The sequence below is a fragment of the Leuresthes tenuis genome, unplaced genomic scaffold (genome assembly GCF_036924035.1).
Source record: "Leuresthes tenuis unplaced genomic scaffold, fLeuTen1.0.hap1 SCAF_3, whole genome shotgun sequence".
Lineage (NCBI taxonomy): Eukaryota > Metazoa > Chordata > Actinopteri > Atheriniformes > Atherinopsidae > Leuresthes > Leuresthes tenuis.
Genome location: NW_027325357.1, coordinates 2311986 through 2337494, shown reverse-complemented (window position 1 = coordinate 2337494; position 25509 = coordinate 2311986). Strand labels below are relative to the sequence as shown.

General features: G+C 45.5%; 1 protein-coding gene across 6 annotated transcripts in view; it reads left to right on the top strand.

Moving 5' to 3' along the window:
- Positions 1 to 25509, top strand: part of LOC140302877 (plasma membrane calcium-transporting ATPase 1-like) — a 68283-nt gene that overhangs the window by 6002 nt on the left and 36772 nt on the right. For all 6 annotated transcript variants that reach the window (XM_072381397.1, XM_072381401.1, XM_072381399.1 and 3 more), the window contains exon 3: positions 18592 to 19005. In XM_072381397.1, the coding sequence (XP_072237498.1) occupies positions 18810 to 19005 (196 nt within the window). In that variant the 5' untranslated portion in view covers positions 18592 to 18809. The remainder of the gene's footprint in view (positions 1 to 18591; positions 19006 to 25509) is intronic.

Genomic DNA, 25509 nt, shown 5'->3' with positions numbered 1-25509 from the left:
GCCTTTCACCCCAAAGAGTCAAACATGTCCAGTCAATAGACCTCTGTCTCCAACAACAATAAGATGAACAACAAGCTAATCTGCATCAGAAGCAGCCGTCCTTCATGCTGCCTCAGATATGAGCGCACAGAACACAACTCAAGTTATTTCCTCTGGCTTTCATGTGGGTAAAATCTGTCAAATGTGCTGAAATTAACTTTCAGTTGGAACTAAGAGCTTAGCTGTAACCTGAAGTTAGCAGTCATTTATTTCTAAGTCATGAATGTGCAGTTTATTCCTGCGTTAAAGAGATTTAAAATGCTGATTATCTTTACTCTGAAAAACAAAGTTAGAATTGGAATAAAAAGTACGTAGAATATTTCACCTGATGTGGAAGTTTAACTGGAGAAAGCATCATTGATCTAACCTCTTCATTAAGCCTTTAACCTCCAGATGAGTCATGGCTTTGGGTTTGGACCACAGCCGGCCTTTCCTCTGGTTGGTTCTGGTTCTGAAATCTTCTCACAGCTGACATGGAGCCGATGGCAGCGAATGTGTGAGAATGTCCTCCTGACACAGCGCTGCATCCTCGGTGCTCGTGTGTCCGGGTTGGCAGGTGTTCTGTGGAGGTTTGGGTGATAAACGAAGGCCCGTGCAGCAGGAGGAAAGTTCAACGGCAGCTTTTTCTGGTTCTGCTCTCGGACGTAATTCTGAGCTGTGAGATAAGGTTTGCCGTGCAGTCACATTTTTATCTGATTAGGTTCAGCTTTCATCGCATTCAAGTAACTTAAGTTCTAAATAAGCAAGTCAAAGATTTAATTCAGTCCTGTAATTGCATTTGTTTGCTCGTTACACTCTTTATTAGTGACCTAATAGACATCGACAGGCTTGAACCATAAAATTGGATAAGCAGCAGTAGATATGAAATGTTGATTAAATATGCATCACATTCAAATAATGAAGGTTCACACCATGAAGCTGTTAAAAAGTGAACTGAAACGTGTGCAGCTCTGGTGTTCAGAACATCTGAACTGGACCGCAACCAAAAAGGATCTTAGCTGCCCTGTTGAAGAACAACATGACCGTCGGCTTTAGTGCTCAAAACATTTCTGAAAGGAGACGATTGTTTTAAATTAGAAGGAACCAGATAAGTCCAGCTATTTTGGCCGGCTGAAAAGGTCCATTTGTGAACCGAACTGTGCGAATGAAGAATCGTTTCTGCCTCGGTTTACCAGCTGCAGCACATATTTTATATAGTGATTCTGCACACTTTAACACCAGCCATGTGTATGTGGGAGTGTGTTGTCTTTTACTGCTTTGTATGCAAGTAAGAAAACAAAAAAAGGTTTCAAATCAGTCGAATTACTCATTTAAAAATGGTACAAAAATGTCATTCTCACGAGCTGATAGTTTAAGCTCCGCCCCCTAACTAGCTGCTGCTGCTGTGCTCAGCAAGAAGGATAAATGCAGTGGTGTGTAACTACGTTACCGCTGTCTGGACACCGTCTGCAGCAGCAGGATGATGAATGATCGAGGATGGAAGTAAATCAGCTGCTGTGTGGGAGTTTGAAAATGTTTGGGATATGATTAGTGCTCTCATCTCACTGTCAAACATTAGCACAAAAACCAGCTTTATTTGGATGAAAGTGGTCAATTTCATAACTGCAACAATCCTGATCATGAATATAGCTGTGAAAATATTATAAATGATGTCTTAAACCTACTGAAAAACGTTAGTTTGCTTCTTTTATTCCCTCTGTCCTCCCAACCAAAGGCTGCGGTGCATCGTGACACGAGTTCTGCTTCAGGTCTGCACAGCATGCAGCCCAGATATCTGGTACTGCATGGACCAATGTAGCCATCGCTCTCATTCAGCAAACAGCATTCAGTTTAAATAGGAAAATCATATATTTTTGCTTTAAAGTTTGAGATTTGGACCTCTTTAGAAGCCAGCCTCAGTTAATTGGAGGTTTCTCAATGTTTCGTTGAAATTTCAGCCGTGGACGTTCTCACTCGCTGTTGCATCATTAAACTTTATGTACTTTCTGTGGTTGCTATGATCAAACAACAGATACATAAAAGGGTTAACTGGATGATCAGAGAGGGCAGCTTCTACGCTGGCAGCAGCGGTCACGTTTCTGTCAGATGGAACTTTCTGCCTTAAAGTTTCCGTAACACTGGATATTGTATGATAAACAGACTGAGCTCCAGGGCTGAGTGACTGTAATTCAGACTGGTGTTTGTGCACAGTCGCTGCTCCTGCCTCTCTGTGTGTGTGTGTGTAGCTTATTTGGCATTCCTCTGCAGCATTTTAACAGCTGATAAAGATGACAGAATAAAGATGCTGCAAGAGAGAGGAAGTGTATGTATAAGAATAATTTGAGAGAGCTGAAGTCATTTTTTTCACTTAGTGATTCATCACTGGTTAAACTTTAAAAGCAAAGGATCTCAATGTATTTGTTGGTATTGGTAATTTAAGTGGGTGCTCGGTGGGATTATGTTGAGCAGAACTTCAGGCATTTGTTCTTCATAGTGTAATGAAAAAGAAATGATAATAAAATATATGTGTATATCTGAGCTGTGCTCTGACCGTGGGGGGGTTGTGCGTCAGGGAGTGTCTCCTCTCAGAGACTGAGTGAGGCGGCGGTCAGAGGAAGAAGTGAGCAGATGGAGGGCAGTTTGAGAACCAACAGGAAGCGAAGGCTCGATGGTTTCCTCATGTTGTGTTGGCAACAGTCAGGATTTCACTTCCCTGTTCTCGTATAGCCAACAGGTGCTGTGTGTGTGTGTGTGAGGGAGAGAAATGGTGCAGGTCAGCTCTTCCTCTCTTTGAAATCTGCTGCTTCCTCACCGCAGAACCTTTTTTAAGCTGTCAAAGGTTCTTGTTAAAGGGCCTGCTTCCTGAACCATAACTGACTTTGTTTTTGGGCTCAAACCAGCAGAGAAGTCAGGATCAAACTGAATGTGGTTCACTTTTTGAACTTCTGATTGTGTGAAGCTCCACTTGCTGTCTAGCTTTTGGTGAAATCCAGTTTGGACGTGTCAGAAATGGACCATGCAGCGGTCTGACCGTCTGTCACATGACGAGATGTTTGGGAGAGAGCAGGAGAAACTGAGCACTGATGCTCGGTGAAACATTGTTACGCACCCACCCCAGCGGCGTTGGGATGCCACTGCACACCTTCATGTGGAGTGCACGCCGAGACGGGCCAGGCCTGCTTTGGGAGACTCGCAGAATTTGGCCGGTGGTTTTAAAGTTATCTTTCTGTTACATGAGTACTTATTTTCCAAAGTTATTCTTTTCTCACCATCAATCTGAATGTTCTCCACAGTTAATGGTTTGTTATTTTTGAGCAGAAATGTCACGATTCCCCTTGTGTTTGCTTATTAAATGTGATAATAAATGCAGGATTAGAAATTATCCTGTTCTCTTGTTTATCTTTAAAAAAGGAGGCCACATGCATTCAGTCTACTCAGGTTTCAGCCAACCTTCCAAGAACAGTGCAGATCTTAGTGGAAACCCTGTGTATCACAACACTGGCTGTGCAGTGGGGACATGTTCCTGTTTTCAGCATGTGGGTGGAACTGGTCGGCAAAGCGCTGCGTCAGGTTTTGGGTGGCTGTGCAGTTGGGAAACCCTGCTGATGGTCAGTCCTGGTTCCTGCTCAGACTGCACACGCTGCAGAGTCCCTGCTGTGGTTTGTTTTGTCCTTCCCCGTCAGTGTGATGTCAACGTGACCCAGAGCTCTGTCAGCAGGGAACCCTGTGACAGACCCTGACAATGTGTCCCAGGTCTGTGGACGGGTGGGGTGGGGCGGGGCGGAGGAATGCGCTGTTTGTGTTGGAGAGCTGGGTGTTGCTCTGTTTTGGCTGTGTTGACTGCACACAGTCATTCATCAGTGTGTACACAGCTCAGATCGGACCACATGCTCCGCCATCACAGCCAAGATGCACCAAACTGGAACCAGATTAAATCCGTTCAAACATTGAAACATCAGAGGAGCCGGGATCTGCTGCTTCCCACTGTTTGGAAAAATCTCAGCTTTCCTCAGAGGCTGAGTTCACTCTCAGCTCTTCCTGAACTCAGAGGTTTGCTTTGTTGACCTGTATGTTTCTGGGTGGAATCATGTGCTCAGTGGAGCCGAAGTGGCTTTTAATTTCTGAGTAAAAACCACCTGGAGGTGTGTGTCCATACAGAACATGTCTCTGACTCTGTGTTTGACTGTGTCAGGTTGTTGGAGGCGTACAGAAAAGGCACAGCTTCCTCTCTCTGTGCAAACTAAAGGGCTTCAGTTATTTGGAAGCCGTTTCTCTTGTGAACATATTGAAGTGTTGTTTAGTAAGATCGTATTCTCCTGATGATAAACCCTCAGACCCTCAGCTTCTGTCTGACGCTGTGGCCCCTCCTATCGATCTCTTTCATGGACAGTTCAGGTTTTCAAGTCACTAAAGAGTTGTGTGCTTTAACTTTTTGCCATAATCAGATGCATAGCCTGCTTGTCTGGTTGGGATTCAGCGTATCTCTGGTGTTTGAACAGGAGGTAACTGGAATGTAACCCACTGATTAAATATGAATGGAATGGGCTAATTGATGTCTGAATCCTCTGTTCACTTCTAAAATGATCAGCGTACCTAATCATTAGTCATCACTTTATTCTAGCTTTAAATTTGATTCCTGAGCCATCATACTGTGCTAAATGTTTCCTGTTTCTCCCCCTTACATCGCATTCCTCCTGTGAATTCGACCATCATGCCTTCAGCTGCTTCCTGATTGGACTGTTATACACTCGTCCTACTCATTCACATCAATGGCAGCTTGTGTTGTCTGCATTCACATGCTCTCCACTCTCTGACACCAAACATTCCTGGGTTTTGTGAAAAATAACTGTACAGGCTGACACATTGTCCCACTGGTCCTCAGCCCAACAAACAGCAGACTGTGAGGATTTTTTTCCATTCTGCTCTCAGTCACAAGATGCTCCACCAACAGCCATCTGAGGCTGAGTAATGCGCTGCTTCACTGCAGAGGACGGCAACAGGCTGATTGTTGTTAGGCCTGTTTCACAGCACAATGGCAAACCTATAGTGTTCCATACAGCTGATTGGGACTCGGCAGAGTGTGGAGTAACTGTGAGAAAGTGCTTTTTATTCCTGTTTACTGTGAAAACGAGAAATAAGGCAGTCGTTTTTCTATGCAAAATCAGTTTCCTCCTCTAAAATGACCTTTTTTTCTTATGTCTCTGCTCTATTTAACACATGATGCAAGTTGTATCCATCATCAAAAACACAGCAGCGGGACAGACTTTATCAATGCTTCTCAAACCAAAAGTTGGATGTGGTGAAGGCTGATTAAATACTTTAATAAGTGAGTTCAAGTCACTGACCATGAACCACAACATCCTCTACACCCCCCCCCCATTTCCTGCCATACCTCTAATGTCTCATAAAGCCATAAAATGCCCCAAAAAGTCTTCTGTGATGAACACCAGCAAAATGATTGATCGCAGCTTCATGCACAGCATGCAACACTTTAAAGAATAGATTACATTTATTTCTTTTGCAGCATCTTGAAAATAATCTTTGTTTTGATTTGAAGATCAATCTTTCAGCCATACTAAGAACGTATGATTTAGTGAAGAAAAAACCATCCACAAGGTGAGCAGAAAGCAGTGGAAACTAACCAATATACCCAAAAGTGTGTCATATGTCATACAAAATGATTAGGGGAACTAATGAAGGTTCCTCCATACAGTTACAGAAGGGTGTTTTCTGTCTGAACCGCCCAGTTTGGGTTCGGCGCTGTATGGACGGCAAGCTGCTGTCGGCCTGCTGGTTGTTGTTGTCAAGACGATCAGTCACAGATGCTCCTCCATCTTAATCCAAGTCTCCGGAGGCAGAGCTGAATGGATTTTGTTGATGAATAATTGTCATCATGTGGACTTCTTCTTTTCTGATGTAGACCTGAGCGCAGCAGCTGGCCAGATGTGCTTTTTGTTTTTTACCTGAGCACCGTGTGTGTGTGTGGGGGGGTGGGGGGGGGGGGGGGGGGGGGGTTTAATTTAGCAAAATGTGTTCCAGGACGCTTGCGCTGTGAAGAGCGAAGGAAGTGATGCCCGCCGCATTGCAGCCATGTTGTGCTTTCTTTTGCCACAAACCTTTACGTGTGTGTGTGTGTGTGTGTGTGGTCAGTGACCTCATTGGTGTCACAGCTCATGGTATTTTTGTCCCAAAATGGTGTCTACCCTTTTTTTTTTCTTCCCTGGGCTTGACTTGACAGGCTTTATTTTTTCTACGTGTGTCGAGTCTTTCTCTGACTTAGTTTTGGTCACATGAACACTATTTTTGTGCTGCTTTCACACTCATTAACTTACTTTATATTCACATCAAATGGAGGATGCAGCAGCATGTTGCTCTGAGGAACCTGTTCAGTTCACATTCTCAAACTCCAAATGTAAAAAAAAAACCTTCCAGATAGCTGATCGAGGTGAGTTCAGCAGCCTGCCCCATACAAGCGTGCACATGAGAAGTCCCGTGTTGTCTTTTATTCCCGCTCCACAGCAGCTTTACGCTCACACCGGACCACGAGGCCTTGCTGCATCACTGTTGTCGCTACATTTACAAAATGCTGAAAGGCTGGTTGCTGCTTTTTCAGCCGCCACACTCCAGACAGGTGAAACGTGCCGTCTGCAGCTCCCATTGACAAAGTAACAGCAGTGAGATGTGGTCTGAAGCAGCTGTTGCTGCTGATGGAGCATGACATCATCACATTTGTTGCCCTCCTGCAGGAGCAGGACTTCCCTCTCAGCTGTTGGCAGTAGTTGGTGCTGATGGTGACTGACAGCAGGATGCAGACTCTTTGAGTTTCTGGAGTTACTGTCGGTTGTGTAATGATACATTATGAAGCAGGGACTCAAAAAGACTGGTGCAGCCTTTGGAATCAAGAAGGAAGGAAAGAAACTGATTGCTAACATTTCCCTGTTGATAAGCACCATAAACGCTGTGACTTGCAGCTTCCAGAACAGGAAGCTGGTAATGTCTTCCTGTGCTCCCAGTGGACTGGCTCAGGGAGCTTCTGGGCTTTGAAAGTGTGTCTGAGGTGTGGGGCTGTCTCTTTCTTATCTACTTCCATTTCATTTATGTATTTATTTCTGTTCTTATTTCAGCTCAATGCAAGTATTTACTGTGTTCTGCTGAAATTGACTTGATCTGGCTTTTCTTTTGTCCCGTTTTTGTGTGTTTGAGTGGGCCGGTGCAGTAAAAGCTTAACAACATGTGCTAATCCACCTAAGAGCTGAGATGAGCAGACTGATCTCAGACATCTAAAGGCCATGCCAAAACAAAATGCTGTCTTCCAAACAGATGAAAGGAGCTCTGCGTTCTGCTGTCAGACGCAGAGTTGGAAAACATTGGTTTAAAAGCAGATATCCAGAGTCGGTTTGAGCAGGACAAAGAAATGGAGCCACAGAAGTCCTGTGGAAGGAACATGAATTCAATAACAGAAGCTTGTTCAGCAGCAGAAGCCTCACACGGGTACAACTCTTTCAGTTTGTCAGTATTTCAGGGATCCTTTGACCCTCTTCGGGTCGAGCCACAGCATCATGTTGAGGTCAGTTCTGTGGGTCTTTTCCTGTGCTTTGTGTCTCCTGACCTTAAAGTCTGAGACCTGTGCTTTGAAAAACTGCTTCAGTGCTGCCGTCCTATCAAGCTTCACAGCTGGTGGGCCTCTGTGCCTTTTTCTTCTTCCACTGTTGTGCATTTTTATCAAATTGTTTTCAATAGACTTCTTCCAGAAGTAAGGATTCAGCTTTAAATCTTAGCGTTCCACCGGGTCTGGAGGCCCAGAATCTCAGTTTAAAATGGAGCTGAAAGGCAAACCTTTCAGGGAGTGCGTAAAGCTTTACGACTGTTGTGGGAAGATTTGTGGTTTATTCAGTGAAGGAAAAGCTTGAAGCGTGTTGCTTCTCGACATGCTTGGCAGGGACTTGCATGGATACCAAACTGGACTGGCTGCCAGAACAGAGCTCCTGAGCAGGTAGACGGTGTCGTAAATTGAAGTAGTTTTTTGCTGCTGTATTAGGATATAAGTTTATCTTTTACATGCGACCCATTGGATCGGAGCACATTGTGTGACTAATCCATGCAGGTAAGGTTTCTTTGAGCTCTTTGAGCAGACAGTAGCTCACTGCTCATTTGGTCTTTCAGTGCCTCTTAAAGCCTGTTGTTGATGCTAAAGGAGAAAATGAAGGTGAGTCAGAGGGAAATGAGGATCTGTTCACCAGAAACCTCAGCATTTTGTCAGTTTGACGGTATCCCTCGAGGGTTTTTGGTTTGGGTCTGCAGCTGTCATCATTGAGGTGTCGACCACAGCTGGGGCTCCCCCCGTGGACCCGGTTAGCTGCGAAGGCTAATTTGGAGGCTCTTTGCTGCACAGATGCTGACACGCTTCAAAGGAGTTTCCCTTCAAAGAGCACACGGGTCAGAGTGGAAATAACGAACATGTGTGGGTCATGGTGTGTTTCTGAGGCTTCTCCTTACTTTGAGCTTTTTGTTAAAGGGTTTTAATTAGAGCCCGACCCATATGGGATTTTTGAGGCTGATACTGCGGTCTCAGCATGGGGATCTCCTCCTCCCCACCGAGGTCAGGTGGCTGAGTCGGGGGAAGATACTACAGCGCTTTCTTTCCTTGCTGAGTGAAATCAAGGCATTCATGGACACGAGGGAGGAAGACACCACCCTGTTATCTGATGCAGAGTGGCTAATTTATCTTGCTTTCCTGACCAGTGTACCTGAGAAAATGAACCACCTGAACCTACAGTAACAAGGCAAAGGCAGCAAGTGAAAATCGAAAGATTTCACCACTTCCCCTCCGTCTCAAAGGTGCTGGACAGTCACACAGGTGCAGCCGGCGTTTTAAATGTGTCCAAGTGTTGGGACCTCATGACTTAAACTGTGCAAACACTTGTGATAAACTACGCTAAACACTAAACTATGCTGCTGGAGCGCCTTCTGTGGTTCTAAGTATGCTTTCAAACAGGTTTCTCAACATGGGTGTCGAGCTTTTTTTAACCATTGACCCTGTTTTAAAGTTCTGCCAGTTCCCCTTGAAAGCGTTGGGTGGAGTTCATGTGACGGCCCACTGCAGGCCAGTCCGGTTCTTACACCCCAAACTGGTCAAACCATTCCTTCATGAATGGGGTTTTGGTCACAAGGTGCTCTGTTGGAAGACGGGAGGGGAATACTACAGATACAAGAGCTCCACAGTCCTGTAAATCAAATTAAGCTGAGACGTGAAAGGTTAAATGGTGTTTAAAGCTCTTTTTTTCTTCTGTAATATGATGTTTATCTAAGTAAATGAGAAAATGTAATTATTGTTATGGGACAGATTTGATCATGGCCATTCTTTTAACTGGTGGATGTGGTTCATCATAAGTTCCAATGAGTTGTAGAGCACTACAAAGCTTAAGGACCTCCAGTCTTTGCCAACATACTCACATTCCTATGAAAAAATTGAGTTATACTCCGATCTGTGTTTTCATGTAACTGGCGGCTGAGCAACTTGCCCCAAACTCATGTTTGATTGGACATAGTTTTGCATGATGATTTAGAGGAAGTGAGAGTTTTTATATAAAAGATTCTGCTGTATATCACGTAGCTGAGGCCTAAAAACAAAGTCCGTCATCAAGTTTTATTAATGCTGACAACTTTTAAACATATTTCACATTCTCCCAGTAAAGAAAGCTCACAGAAACAACACAGTGGCTTTATGTTGCTGCTTTTTTAACCCACTTTACTTTCATGAGCACTTCTGGTCAGTGATGTTCAGAACTTGGAGCTACTCTAAGGACCTGCTGTCAGACTTCTTCTCTCTGCCTTCACAGCTGGGAGCAGCGAGCTGGCTGCTGGGAGATGTTGTCACATATAGGCTGAGTGACCCCGACTGTCACTGTTGCAGCAGATCTCTGTGGTTTGATCCCTGGTTTTCCCTGGAAACATGTCTAAGATCTGAACCCCATTTTTCCTCTGTTCGGTGTGTAGGATGGAGAAGAAAAAGCAGGAATACATTGAGAGAGGTGCTGTGAATGTGGCCTGTAGTGGGAAAGCTTTGAATGGCTAACAGGACCATATAAAAGTAGTTAATTTACTACACAGGCTGCCTCATGCTGCAAAGGCACTTTATCTTTGGTAGGAGCGAACAGCAATGAGAGTTCTAGGGTACGAGTAAGGTGTGTTTCCTCCAATAATGAGCTGTGGTCCCAAAGAACCTAATGTTTATAATGACTATTTCAAATGAAACGGCTTAATCTGGTTTATTATTGAGCTAATGAAACACTGACTAAACCTTTTCATGCTGTGGGAACGGAGACGCCACTATTGTTATATTTTGTACCTTTAGCAGTTAAATTGTTGCTACATGTCAAAGCATTATTAATGAATTTGGGTCATGGGACCCCCCCCCACCCCCCCCCCCCCCACCCCCACACACACACAGACATTAATGTTGATGGAAAAATGAATTAATAACTGACACATTTCCATTTATTTCTGAGGCTGTTTCTGCCTGACATTTCATTACTGGTTGGTTTGGAAATATCTGCTGAGGTTTTTCAGTCTTGTAGATTTCAGGTTAATTTAACACATTGTGGCAGACGTGCACGTCTCTGAAGGTCATGAGTTACCATCATTTTCTGTCTGTTTACTGTCCACAGGAGCCAACAGGAGCCAACAGGGACCTCTCAGAGGTTTGGTTCTCAGATCCTCATATTTGTTGTTGATAAATTTACCAAAAAAACGTAGTTTTTATGGCGGGGGAGGGGGGGGGGGGTAACTGTAGGCAGGTTACTGGAGGCATCAGAAAGTCATTTGGAGTCGGGAGGTGTTTACAGTAAACATGCCCCCCCCCCATGTGTCGCAGTGGAACTATGAGACCTGCTGACTGCTGCTTATCAGTCTGTAGAAACACAAACTCCAGATATGTTGACTGGAGTGAATACTTCCTTTAAATGGAGGCCACAGTCAGTAGTTTAGGTCCCAGGTCTGTTAAAGGTTGGCTTTTATTTCACATTCATTGTTTTAAGCAAGACTTTTCCACAGCGCGTCATGTAGAAACCTCAGAACTAAGAAACCTCAGAACTAAGAAACCTCAGAACTAAGAAACCTCAGAACTAAGAAACCTCAGAACTAAGAAACCTCAGAACTAAGAAACCTCAGAACTAAGAAACCTGTGTTCATATGGAGCCGACTGTAAATCCAGTCAGTCCTACATGTGCTTACTTGTTGAAATGAAACTTTTTCTGCTTCTGCTCTTTCCTCTAACCCTCCTCGCCCCGCCCTGGCCAGTTTTAGAGCCCGGCTTCTATTGTTTGGTCACATTGTCACCGTACAGCTTTGCTTTCTTTCTAAAAGGAGGAAATAATTCTGTACTCGATCTGCTCTTCGTGTAGTTGGGCGCTGGAACATCGGTTTGGTCTGATCTGTTTTCACATGTGCTCACATGCTGCTGCAGGTCCGCCTCAGTGCATCTGGGTCATGATCAGCGTGGATCAGGACAGTGATGAACAAACTGGGCCTCGGAGCATCAGGCTGAAAACAGGATTATTGCATTTCTGGAGGCTGTCCAGATTCTGCTGCTTTGTTTGTCTCAGATTGTCTTCTCTGAAAATGGCGTGAAGGACAAGAAGGGCGTGTGTGTATCCATAGAGCCACCGGATGTCACTGCTGGAATCTGCTCGCTCCTTCCTGTGTTTGCAGATGTCAGCTGGACTTCTGCATTCTCCCGAATCAAAGCTGCTGCATCTCAAACCAGCACTCAGACAACTTTAAGCACAACTGTAGTGCAGAAACCCATCCACTCACATCATAATAAGTGTATCTGAAAGAAGCCAGTTGTGATTCGGTTCTCCCCCGCTGGCACAGCATACGTTACTTTGTTTTCATGCTGGAAGTGGGAAATAAACTCCTTGGTTCTTCCCTCTGTGTCCTCACATCCGCAACACTGAGTCTGCACAGATGAACAACTGCTGCCCCGTCTGTGCCGCTCAGGATGTGTTACAGAGTCTGTTCTCCGCGCTGCTCCAGACCCGAAGGCGTTGATGGTGTCATGTCCGCTCCACCAGTCCTCTTTATGCTTTAATTCACTTTGCAGCATTCCTAACCACCATTCTGCAGCCCAGAAGAAACTGCATTTAACAGCTGAAACATTAAAGTAATCCGATGCACAGTTAACATTATAAACCCACCCACTGCACAATGGGCCGAGGGGCCCCAGTGAGGCTGTCCAACTCATCCACTCATCCACTCGGTCAGTCAGGAATCCCAGGAATGAGCTTTTTGCATTAAAGCATGAAGTTTGGATGTGTGTTCATGCTGCTCTTTGCACATTTCTGCCTGTCCCCCTGAATAGATGAAGTGTAATGACTCAGACTCACTTCTTTAATGCAGGTAATCAAAATTCCATCACAGGGAGCTTTGTGTGAGTAAAGTAATCATCCAGTGGAGCAGGCCCCTGACTTTAGATGACTCATCTGTTTTTGCAGCTCTTGGAGCAAAGTCGACGCTGAATAAAGCCAGTAGATAAATGTATAAATGTTGATGGACTTTCAGGTGTTGAACCTTTATAATCGTCCTTATTGTATCACCTTTAACACCAAACAGAGATGTGTGCTTTCAGTGAGTCCACGCCTCCTCTTCACTCTGCAGTGTGGGGATTTCCTTTTTCCACTCTGGTCACATGACTGCAGATATGGGTGTGGTCTCCTGCATTCCTGCCGTCTCTCTCCGTCCCTCGCTCTCCTTACTGTGACACTCTGCGACACCCTCTCTCTCACGCGTACACATCTGTGTCTAGACCAATCGCACGCTTAGTCTGGACTGTTTGATGTGTGAGTGAAGTCATAGTGTGTGTGTGTGTGTGTGTTGGATGCAGCAAGAAAAAAACTTTCTCTCTGTGTGGAGGGTGTGACCAGCTTGGAGTTTGCATAGTGTGTGTGTGTGTGTGTGTGTGTGTGTGTGTGTGTGTGCGCTGAGGAGGGTGGTGCAGGCTGCTCCTTTAGTATGCAGAGCAGGTGTGTCTGCAGACACAGAGATGGAGGAGGAGGAGGAGGGTGGATACCGGTCGATGGAAAGAGGGATGGTCTCATGGAAGCTGTTGAAAAGAACAGAATGAATCTCAGTGTTTCCTGACCTGTACGGTCTGGTCTGGGTGGCGTTATTACTGTGCAGATTATAGAAATGTTCTTCCAGATTAGATCAAACGGGACGATACTTTTTCATACTGGTTCAGCAACAGATGATCGGTCTCTGCTGTAAAACCTGCGTTTTTATCTGGTCTCATGCCCCTCCCCCTCTTCCACTCACGAACAATCACAATCACCTCATTGCTGCCATCTTGGCAACTTCATGGCTTAAATGTTCAGAAAAGAACTCAAATACAGCAACTTTGATGGCAAACTGTAGGCTGTAGGTCCTTTTTGCACTGGTGAGGGGGAACAACTGCTAACACCGGCTAACCTCTGCTAACGCCTGCTAACACCTGCTAACACCTGCTAACCTCTGCTAACGCCTGCTAACACCTGCTAACCTCTGCTAACGCCTGCTACCACCTGCTAACCTCTGCTAACACCTGCTAACACCTGCTAACCTCTGCTAACGCCTGCTAACCTCTGCTAACCTCTGCTAACACCTGCTAACACCTGCTAACGCCTGCTAACACCTGCTAGCGCCTGCTAACGCCTGCTAACCTCTGCTAGCGCCTGCTAACCTCTGGCTGCTGAGTGTAGTGGAAAAGTGTTTAATCAGCATTCAGCCCCAGTGACTGTTGGCTCATTTTGTCTGCAGTTCAGTCACGATCTCGTACTCAATTTGAGAAAACGGAGAGCTATGACAACAGTTTAAATGGTACTTCATCATCAAGATGAAAATATGTGAACACAGAAAATACTATCAGTGAGTGTGAGATAGCGGCTGAAATATCAACGAAAAGAGAAGGGTCAAAGTTTGTAGAAAAGAACCGACCGAGAGACAAAAAAGTGTTGCAGGTCTGAAACCTCCTGGGTATCAATCAAAGGTTTTGGATACCGATACCTTCACTTCGATACCGGTTCCTGAGCGATACTTTTTTCAGTACCAGGAAATTACATCACACATTACAGCACAAATCTTCAGTATTTTTCCAATCCAAGCAGCTTTCTTACAGAAAAAATAACAACAAATAATTTCCAGAGCAAACAGGTGACAGGTTGGTGTCTAACACTGTCCTCCACACTGAGGATACTTTTCACTCAGCAGTTTTCCTTCAGAAGCATCAACATGTCTGCTTTCTGCTGTATTAAGCTGCAGTAAAACTGAGATTACTGCCGGATTTCCCTGAACGTTACCTGTTAAAACGCCGCACGCTGCGCCGTCCTCGGTGCTCTGAGATTTGGTCCCATCAACACAAACCTGTAAAACGTCTGCTGTGAGTGGTACAAACCGGATGGATGTGTTGCTTGTGGACACGAGTCTTTCTGGTCACCGTTAAGTTAACGTTTAATTCTAATCTGTTCAAAAGGAGTTTATTGCAGCGGTTTGTTGTAAATATTCAGTGATGTTGGTTTGTGTGGTGCATGTATGTTGTGTGAAGGAGGATCAGCTGATGAATGTTGTGGTTATCATTCAGTGGCTCGTTTTTTTTAACTTTAATCTTTCATTCGGATGATGAAACATTTGTAATTGTTCTAAATCGTCAGTGTGATGTCGTGCTGGTGGTGAAACTCTTCCCTGCAGATGTGTTGTCCCGATCGGTGCAACTCTCTGTGTCCTCGTCATGACGTAGTTCCACAAACGCTGACACTGAGTGTTCTGAACCAAACACGAGTCATAGGACGCAGAGTGGGGGCGGAGTCATTTTCGATCGGGTCGAAGGGAGGATCGTGATCTCCAGAACCTGCGCTTTACTGTGTACCTAAAAATGTTTCTAATGGAACAACATGTCTGCATACAGAGCCCTTTAGTCTGTGCAACTGAGGGTTGAATATTAAATTAAACTCTTAATTGACCCTTCGCTAAGCCCCTCCCACAAACGGCTTCTGTCCAATCCTACGTTAGCAACCGTTACTATGCACAAGAGGCCGGTCAAGCTTTCTGCAGAAAGTAATATATCGAAGCGTTGTGCATACGGGACTTACAAGTCCGACTATCAATACCCAAGAAGTTTGGAGGGTGGTGTAGAATTCTTTGCCTCCCCCAAGCAACAAGACGCAACAAGAGAGATGCCAGGAGTGGATAAAGCAGAGTGGAAGACCAACAGCCGAATCCCTCCAAGATCAATAAGAGCACCTAGTTTATTCTAAGATGAAGTGCTAGCTAACGTTAGCTAACGTTAGCTCACCATAGCTTTGTGTGATAACGTTAACAAAGACGTCTGTTAAACCTTTCCTGGCGCACTGTAAACAAATGCAAGATAATTTATTTTTGCAAGAAATTGGCAAAGAGAACGACCGTGAAAGCTAACATTTGATTTAAATTGAAAGAATATTTATGGCGTTACCCTGCTGTACAAGAACGTTGTTGTTCTTGTATGTGCTGTTTTTTATTTTTATTTTTTATTCAAAGTATCAGCACACGTGGTGTCTGGCGCTTACAGTCAGTGCGGTTAAATGAGCGCCATCAGATCGGATTAAAGGTTAAATTACAATAAAACTGAGTTATTCAGCTCATGTAGACACCTTAATCTGACTAAGAATGGGATCGGATCGAATTAAGACCCCGAGATAACTCGATCCAAACGTAGACGACAGTGGATCGGATCGAGCGTTCTGCTCATGCTCCAGATTTTTTCCCGCGATCGTCTCCCGGAAGTGGAAGGAGACGATATTCCTGTCGTCAGAAAGAAAGAAACAACGCGATGGAGAATGCGCCGTTGTGCATCGTCTGTGCCATAACCAGCTCATCACAGATGGAGAGGGACGCAGCTTCATCTCGCTCTGCGTTCGCCATCTTTCTGAATGCCTGAGTTTGTTGTTGTTTGTGGTGAAGACGCCAACAGGAAGTGGCTCTATTAGCGATAGCTGAATTGGGGACAGCGCCACCTATCGTACCGGGGTATGACATGCTTTGTGCCAGTGATTCCATTCATTCATCGCCATATATCCAAGGATAATTACCCTCAGATAAGGAGCAGAACCCAACTGTAGCTGTAATCCAGTTAATCTCAGCATGTGGACCCTCTGAGTGAGAGCGGTGTATTCTTCCCTCTACTTTGAGTTCCTCTTCGTTTGAACGTCACCAACATTTAATCTGGTGAACGCAGCTTTCAAACGCATATCTGAGACCTTTTTGTTTTTTTCTGCTTCTGTGACTCTGAAGAATTTAGCCAGAAAATTTCAGATAATTCCTGAGGAATATGACTTAACGGTACCGGTAAAAACTCCATATTTCTTGCTCCAGGAGGGAAAGCTTGACTGGGGTAGCAACAGTAACCAAGGGGGGCGGGGCTTAGCGAAGGGTCAGTTACACCCTGCTGCATCTGAGGGTTAGGGATGCAGCTGCCACCGCTCATGCGTGTCTGTGTTGATTTTTACCACCAACTCATTCTTCAGTTTTCTTTCAAACGACAGAAAAACAAATACTTGAATGCATCGGCCCAGTTTCAGGCCCATCCCTGTGTACAGCAGTGATTCATACTTTTATTCTGAGCTGCTGAATTTAGCACAAAACCAACTGCCTGCACTGCACACAAGGTTAATGATTCAGCAGCGTTTTATTGGCACTTCTGTCAGTTAATGTGCTTTTAAGGTGGATGCAACTCTGTCGATCACAGCTGATTCAGTGGTGACTCAGAGCAGTGCACGTGATGTTCACGCTCTCTCCCTCTCACACAACCTTTATTCTGTCTTTTAAATGCCTAAAGCTCTGTGTTAGGCTAATGGATCATTAAACTTTGTCAGGGTTTCATCATAATACAATTTATCGGTGTAGGTGAGCATAAGATTGTAAGTGATAATCGAGCAGATGCAGTCAGTCACATGAGCAAGAAAACGTGTGAGCAGGTGTGTCATTAAGGTCTAAAGATAGGAATGCTTACCTTTGGACTGCAATGGGTGTGGTGGTGGTGTAGTTAAACAAGATCTGTGAGTGTGTGCATGTGTGAGAGAGACCTGTGAAAACTGATTTTCTGTTTAAATCCCACACATGATGAACCGAAGTGCACGGCTGTGATGGACCCAGCAGGGACGTTATTAGTTTAAATGAACCAAACTTTACTCAAACCAACTGGTAACAGAACACGACTAACTCGACCAGCTGAGCTCACACAGCGAAACAAAAGGGGAAACTTAAATGGTGCTCGCTCAGCTCACCAGAAACAAAAAGACACGGACTAAACCACATCATCCTGGGGGGGTCAGTCCGTTTCCTGGATCTCAGCACTTCAGCTCGCTCCTCCTTCAGCCGCCTCTGATCCCGTCATCAGCAGCAGGTAACGATAAAACGGCGTTAGAGTACCGGCAGAACACTAAAGAGAAAATAAACTTAAAGCTTGCTTTAAAAGATTTGACTAAAACTGGAGTGATGTCAGGGCAGAGTGCGTTTTAGTGATGTGTTGATCATGTGTGTGCAGTGAAACGCAGCTCTGAGTTCTGATTAGATTCCCCCAACCAGAGCAGAAACATGTGCTAACAAACCCATTAACGCTTATCTGAAGAACCGGCGTAGAAGTTTTATTTATTTATTCCACAGTCAGTTAGAGCCACACGTCGGGTTGTTAAAACTAGAAAGGTTGGAACAGGTGAGCGGGCGGCTCCTTCGACCACCTTTAGCATCGCCGGATAAAAGTCGAGGTGAATGATGGAGGATTATTTTTGATGCTGAAGAAGTTCTGGTTCAGAGGATTTTCCACCTGCTGCCTCCCTTATTCTGGACTGATTCAGAAAACACGCTTCAGTGTGTGAATGAAATAAATCAGATTTCCTTTGATTTCTTTCTGTTATGAAGAGTTCTGGCAGTGAAGCTGTGCACTCGGTGCCACATGCACAGTAACTCAGCTGAAGCTCTTATCTCACAGAGCAGAGCTTTAAAATGATTCTCCGCTGCTGATCGGGTCACCGGGACCCCAGCACCAGTGTGACTGTGTCCAGCTCAGAGGCACTAATCTGTAAAAGTGGACGACAGTCTTCCAAGTGCGCTCACATGATTTCTGCCGACGGCCACACGCTCGCCTTTACACTCGCTTTGGAGTTCCTCCATCTCATTGGTCAACTGTCCTCTGCTGTAAGTTGATTGGCTGCCAGGGCTGCACTCACTCCTGATCTCTGGTTCCTCACAGAAAAAGGACCAGAGATCAGGAATGTGTCGTCTTATAGGCCTGAATATACAGAAAGTCCTCTTGGTTTGATTATCAGGTCTAATCTTTGGTGAAGCAGACATGTACTAAACAGTCTGAGAGGAGCATCGTTCATCACAAAGAGCGCCTCTGTGACTCAGGGGGTCCCTTTAAAGATCCCACATGTGAAACTCTTTCTATGCTGTTGATTAGAATAAAAGATGCGAGGCTGTACTGGTGCTGCTGGTTGTGTGTTCAGACGGTTTCCAGTCTGTCGCTGGTCTCTAAAAACATTGTTTCTTCTTTTTCCTCTGCAGTGTCAAGCCACCGAAACATGTTTACTGCCTTGTTTCCATGGTAATCAAAAGGAGCATGCACGTCCAGGTCAGGAGTTAACCTCGGTGTTTGTCTCCTCCGCCTTCCTTCTGTGAGAACTACACTACCCACAATCCCTGTGAACTAACAACACAAGCAACATTCAGAGCACTTTAGCAAAGACGCTCCGAGGAACAACGCTGCTGTGAAGAGCACCAACATGGCCAACAACACGGCGGACCACCCTCCGGGGAACTCTGTTGCCGAGGGCAACCATGACGGGGACTTTGGCATGACCATGGAGGATCTCAGGACCCTCATGGAGCTGCGGAGCGCCGAGGCCGTCAATAAAATCCGGGAAGAATACGTAGACGTGCAGGGAATATGCCGCCGTCTGAAAACATCGCCTATAGAGGGTAAGACCCGTCCAGAACACTTTTTCTAACTAAACGGACTCAAACCCATTTCAGTCTGGAGGCTCTGATTAGTAAAAGAATTTAAAGAAGTTTAAAATCTGCGAATATCGCCACTGAAAGGTTTCTTTTTTTAGAGTTCATGATCAGACTGCCGTTGGGAGGGTAACTGTAAGCCACGCCCACGTCAGCTTTTACTACGGTGGCTCAGAAGGGACAAACCAAACGCTTCCTTCAGAGCAGGGACTGGAATGTGTTTGTCCCGTATATAAATGATTAAATTAGTCATTGATCCTAGTTGTTGTAATCAGTTAGCTGCTGTAGCTGTAACCAGCTGTTCCTGAAGGTTCTGTGTGTGTTCTTGGTATTTGACTGAATGTCATCAACACAAAGGCCTGTCAGTGAGCCGCAGAGGAGCCTCATGATGCTGCTGCTGCACACTGAACCGATGCTCAGGCCCACTTAATCTGTTGCTGTCTGGATGCAGTCAGCACGTCCTTTTCAACATCTGCCTCCATGTTGGGGTTTGATTACTGAACTGTGACACAGCAGAATACCGTCGCCCTGCACGTGATCTTAGCTAACAAAGAATATTTAGTGTCTTGTAACGCTTGGAAACATGTCTGTGATAAACTGCTGATGTGACAGCGTAGCAACAGACGATCTGTTGGATAGAAGATGGACGTGTTCCTTATTCTGTGGAAAAGATGATCCGTTTGGGGTCCAGAGCCCAAAAGAAAATGGCTGTCATGCTGCTGTTTATTTCCCCCCTGTCTCATGCTTTGATCCTTGTGTGTGTGTGTGTGTGTGTGTGCTGCCATCGGTCCATTCCAGGATTGAAATTAGTTCCAGCCCGTTCCCCTAATGGCTCCATAGATCATAGCTGTGCTCCATTTAGTAATCAGAGGGCATTTGTTGTCGCGTCCTCCACGTTGGAAATTACTCACTGTAATGAAGGAAGTGTGATTATATTTTTACTGCAGATAGTTTTTTTGGGGGGGGCAAACACTCCCTAAATGAGACCGTCAGTGTGTTAAGTGTCTGTACAGATAATGTGTTGTTTGTCTGAATTTCCTGCATTCATGGCTGCTTCAGTGAGAAACTGATTTTCTCTCAAAGCAGCAGAGACTTTCCCACCTTCAGGGCAGACTCTCAGTCACCGGATTTCCAACATTTCACCTGGAAAGTGTGTTAAGCAGATCAGTGATTGAGTCAAAAAGCAGCCATTAATTAATTTATTTTACACTTCTGAGGTGTTTTGGTGCCATCAGTGCTTTTGTATTTGTGGGCACCGCCGTGTTTTCTCCACTGTGACGTCTACATTCAAATACATTAAGACTGGCTCCAGTAAACTCCCAGTGGAAAAATGATCTGAATGTTCATTGGAGATTGAATGATTGGCATCATTGGAGATGTGCGAGTCCTCGGGTTACACCACTGAAAGACCGGTTGACCCACACAAAAACTCATTAAACACATCTGAGGTGGAGATAAACTGTTGTGCAATAAGACTAAGCTCCGAGTTACATTTTACTAAGTCTGAGAGTTGGATAAAGAGAATACACAGCTGGCTTATAGATTTAATTATAAGAAAATAAAGATTTATAGTTCAAACCTGCTCACATAAACTGAGAATATCCATCACCGTATCGTCACCTTGTCTCAGAAATCTTATGTTTTACATGTTTTATGTTTTATGTGCTTCTGGTGCAAGATTGAAATGAATATTCGGCACCTTTCGGTGCCCCCCCCCCCCCCACCTGACAAAGTGAATATACAACAAACCCGAATGAGTAGGTCTGTCAGAGCCATCTGGCCACACCAGGATGATTCACAGTTTTTTGGCTGGTTTACATTTGTTGGCCGAGTATTTAATTAGACTAATTTATTCATCTTTTTATCTGTTTGATTCAGTTTATTTTCTGTCTTCTCTTTAACTGAACATGATGGATTCTGCTCAGGTTTTGCTGCTAACCGTTATGTGGGTAAAAATAATCTAACATGTATTAGTTTATTGGAGCAGAACGTTATTTTTGGCTGCTGCAGTGTCACATGTGTGATCAAATGTGATATCACATCAAAGTAGGAAGATTGTGACTAAAACTGGATGGGGCTCTTATTTCACTGATGGTATGTTTGTCTGATGTTGGCTGTCTCTAAGCAAACTTTACATTCTTTTATGTGATTGGTGGCAGACTGAGACCATGTTGGTGACCAACATACGGTTTCCTGCCGTTCAACAAAAGCCACTTTTTCAGTTTAATCCATATTCTGCAGAGCCACAGAGCTCGAGGTTTCCATCAGTATCACCTTGATACATGACCGTTAGCACCCAGGGTTAAACCTCACCAAACACATGGAAGCACATTCTGCTGGTTAATGTGTTTATTCATCAAAATATGAGGCTGTATCACAAGACAAGACGTTTGTCTTCTGGACATGAGATTAGCAGCAGATGTTGTGTCACCGTTCTGGTAAGAAGAAGAAGAAGAAGAAGAAGAGGAGTTTCAGTTTGTGCCGAGGCGCTTTTAGCTCATTTACAAGAGAGTGTTCAAACAAACCTGGAGCTGACAGAAGTTCATAAAACAAATTCTATCAGTGGCCGAGGGGGCGGACGAAAACCCTTAGAAGCTGGAACCCAGAAGCTTTGATTGGTCGTTGAGTCGTTCGAAGCTGTGATTGGTCGTTGAGTCGTTCGAAGCTGTGATTGGTCGTTGAGTCGTTCGAAGCTGTGATTGGTCGTTGAGGACGTCACATCGGCGCCGGCAACGTTCCGGACGACTGTAAATCCAGCTTAACACAGAAACAGAAGCTGGTTTTATTTTGATCTAAAAACCTGAACAGTTCGATTAGAATTCCTGGAAGTTTTGTTAAAGAATAAAGACACGATGAGGAAACGCACAGCAGCAGTGTTTGTGGGTTCAGAGGTTTCGGTCTGCAGGCCTGTCGGCTGTATTTGAGCTCTGTGCAGTCAGCAGCTAATCTGAGATCCAGGTCCTGTTCTCACACACACCCTCAGGACATCCATGTCTCTGGCAGTTGAAGCAAAGTGCAGAAACACACTGACACCTTCGTTTCTTTCTGAACTGAAACATTAGTTTTCTGTCTGGAGTTTGTTTTAAGAAGCGAGTTTAGCTGACGTGTTCCAGTCTGAAATGTAACTGTGGAGTGTTGAGGTTGAAAGCCTCATGAAGCTCAGCCTCAGCAGCATCCTGAGGCTGAGGATGTGAGTTTGATCATTAAAGGCAGGTTTATATCCTGTGTGTTGATGCTGCACTCATCGCTCTCACCCTCTGCCTGGGAATTAAACTCTCCACCAAGATGCTTCCATCTGTCCTAAAGCACAAGAAGAGCTTCAAAGTGCATTTAATGATTATTATTATTATCAGTATTTCGTTATTAGTGGTATCAGCAGGTTTAAACTGGATGAAGTTGACTTTTATCGGACATTCCTATTAGTGTGAAGGATTAAAAACAAGTTTTTCTGTGCATCAGCATGGTCTCCTTCTCCTGCTTATTTAGTCTTTTATCTAGTTGAACAGATTAGCTGTAATGTCAACAAGGCCTCGACCTCTGCCTGCATTTCTGGGTTAAATGAGCTGCTGTCATCGGGTCGGTGCTGAGAAACACAACAGATTGCAGGTGCGTCCTCTGAGTTTTACATATTGGCAATATGCAGATCTGCTGCTGTCTCTAAGCAAAACTACACTAAAGTTTAGCTTTAGCTGAGTCTTTAGCTGGGTCTTTAGCTGGGTCTTTAACGTGCCTTTTTTACATGAGTGCAACTTTCAAATGGAGAAAATGTGGTCGGGAAAGGCTGTGGACTCAGCTCAATAAAAACCATGATCACTGCAGAAAAGATTGGACTGGATAGATCCAGATTCTTCTTTTAAAAGTTTTCTAATCTAATTTGATTATTTGACTTTGTTAAAGTTCAAAATAACTTTTAAACAAAAGTTATCTGTGGCAATGAAACTTCATGTTCTGAACCAGGTTCTGTACAGATTAAGCTGAAGTGGGTTATCACTGAAATAAGGCAATGAATGAAGAGATGGAGGCAAAGACAGCGGGTGGATGAACCAGAGATGGAGGCAAAGACAGCTGGTGGATGAAGCAGAGATGGAGGCAAAGACAGCTGGAGGATGGACCAGAGATGGAGGCAAAGACAGCTGGAGGATGGACCAGAGATGGAGGCAAAGACAGCTGGTGGATGGACCAGAGATGGAGGCAAAGGCAGCTGGTGGATGAACCAGAGATGGAGGCAAAGGCAGCTGATGGATGGACCAGAGATGGAGGCAAAGACAGCGGGTGGATGAAGCAGAGATGGAGGCAAAGACAGCTGGTGGATGAAGCAGAGATGGAGGCAAAGGCAGCTGGTTGATGAAGCAGAGATGGAGGCAAAGACAGCTGGTGGATGGACCAGAGATGGAGGCAAAGACAGCTGGTGGATGGACCAGAGATGGAGGCAAAGACAGCTGGTGGATGAAGCAGAGATGGAGGCAAAGACAGCGGGTGGATGAAGCAGAGATGGAGGCAAAGACAGCTGGTGGATGAAGCAGAGATGGAGGCAAAGGCAGCTGGTGGATGAACCAGAGATGGAGGCAAAGACAGCGGGTGGATGAAGCAGAGATGGAGGCAAAGACAGCTGGTGGATGAACCAGAGATGGAGGCAAAGACAGCGGGTGGATGAAGCAGAGATGGAGGCAAAGACAGCTGGTGGATGAAGCAGAGATGGAGGCAAAGGCAGCTGGTGGATGAAGCAGAGATGGAGGCAAAGACAGCTGGTGGATGAAGCAGAGATGGAGGCAAAGGCAGCTGGTGGATGGACCAGAGATGGAGGCAAAGACAGCTGGTGGATGAAGCAGAGATGGAGGCAAAGACAGCGGGTGGATGAACCAGAGATGGAGGCAAAGACAGCTGGTGGATGAAGCAGAGATGGAGGCAAAGACAGCTGGTGGATGAAGCAGAGATGGAGGCAAAGACAGCTGGTGGATGAAGCAGAGATGGAGGCAAAGACAGCTGGTGGATGAAGCAGAGATGGAGGCAAAGACAGCTGGTGGATGAAGCAGAGATGGAGGCAAAGACAGCTGGTGGATGAAGCAGAGATGGAGGCAAAGACAGCTGGTGGATGAACCAGAGATGGAGGCAAAGACAGCTGGTGGATGAACCAGAGATGGAGGCAAAGACAGCTGGTGGATGAACCAGAGATGGAGGCAAAGACAGCTGGTGGATGGACCAGAGATGGAGGCAAAGACAGCTGGTGGATGGACCAGAGATGGAGGCAAAGACAGCTGGTGGATGAAGCAGAGATGGAGGCAAAGACAGCTGGAGGATGAAGCAGAGATGGAGGCAAAGACAGCTGGTGGATGAAGCAGAGATGGAGGCAAAGACAGCTGGTGGATGAACCAGAGATGGAGGCAAAGACAGCTGGAGGATGAACCAGAGATGGAGGCAAAGACAGCTGGTGGATGAAGCAGAGATGGAGGCAAAGACAGCTGGTGGATGAAGCAGAGATGGAGGCAAAGACAGCTGGTGGATGAAGCAGAGATGGAGGCAAAGACAGCTGGAGGATGAAGCAGAGATGGAGGCAAAGACAGCTGGTGGATGAAGCAGAGATGGAGGCAAAGACAGCTGGTGGATGAAGCAGAGATGGAGGCAAAGACAGCTGGTGGATGAAGCAGAGATGGAGGCAAAGACAGCTGGTGGATGAAGCAGAGATGGAGGCAAAGACAGCTGGAGGATGAAGCAGAGATGGAGGCAAAGACAGCTGGTGGATGAAGCAGAGATGGAGGCAAAGACAGCTGGTGGATGAACCAGAGATGGAGGCAAAGACAGCTGGAGGATGAACCAGAGATGGAGGCAAAGACAGCTGGTGGATGAAGCAGAGATGGAGGCAAAGACAGCTGGTGGATGAAGCAGAGATGGAGGCAAAGACAGCTGGTGGATGAAGCAGAGATGGAGGCAAAGACAGCTGGTGGATGGACCAGAGATGGAGGCAAAGACAGCTGGTGGATGGACCAGAGATGGAGGCAAAGACAGCTGGAGGATGAACCAGAGATGGAGGCAAAGACAGCTGGAGGATGAACCAGAGATGGAGGCAAAGACAGCTGGAGGATGAACCAGAGATGGAGGCAAAGACAGCTGGTGGATGAAGCAGAGATGGAGGCAAAGACAGCTGGAGGATGAACCAGAGATGGAGGCAAAGACAGCTGGTGGATGAACCAGAGATGGAGGCAAAGACAGCTGGAGGATGAACCAGAGATGGAGGCAAAGACAGCTGGAGGATGAACCAGAGATGGAGGCAAAGACAGCTGGTGGATGAACCAGAGATGGAGGCAAAGACAGCTGGAGGATGAAGCAGAGATGGAGGCAAAGACAGCTGGAGGATGAACCAGAGATGGAGGCAAAGACAGCTGGTGGATGAAGCAGAGATGGAGGCAAAGACAGCTGGTGGATGAAGCAGAGATGGAGGCAAAGACAGCTGGTGGATGAAGCAGAGATGGAGGC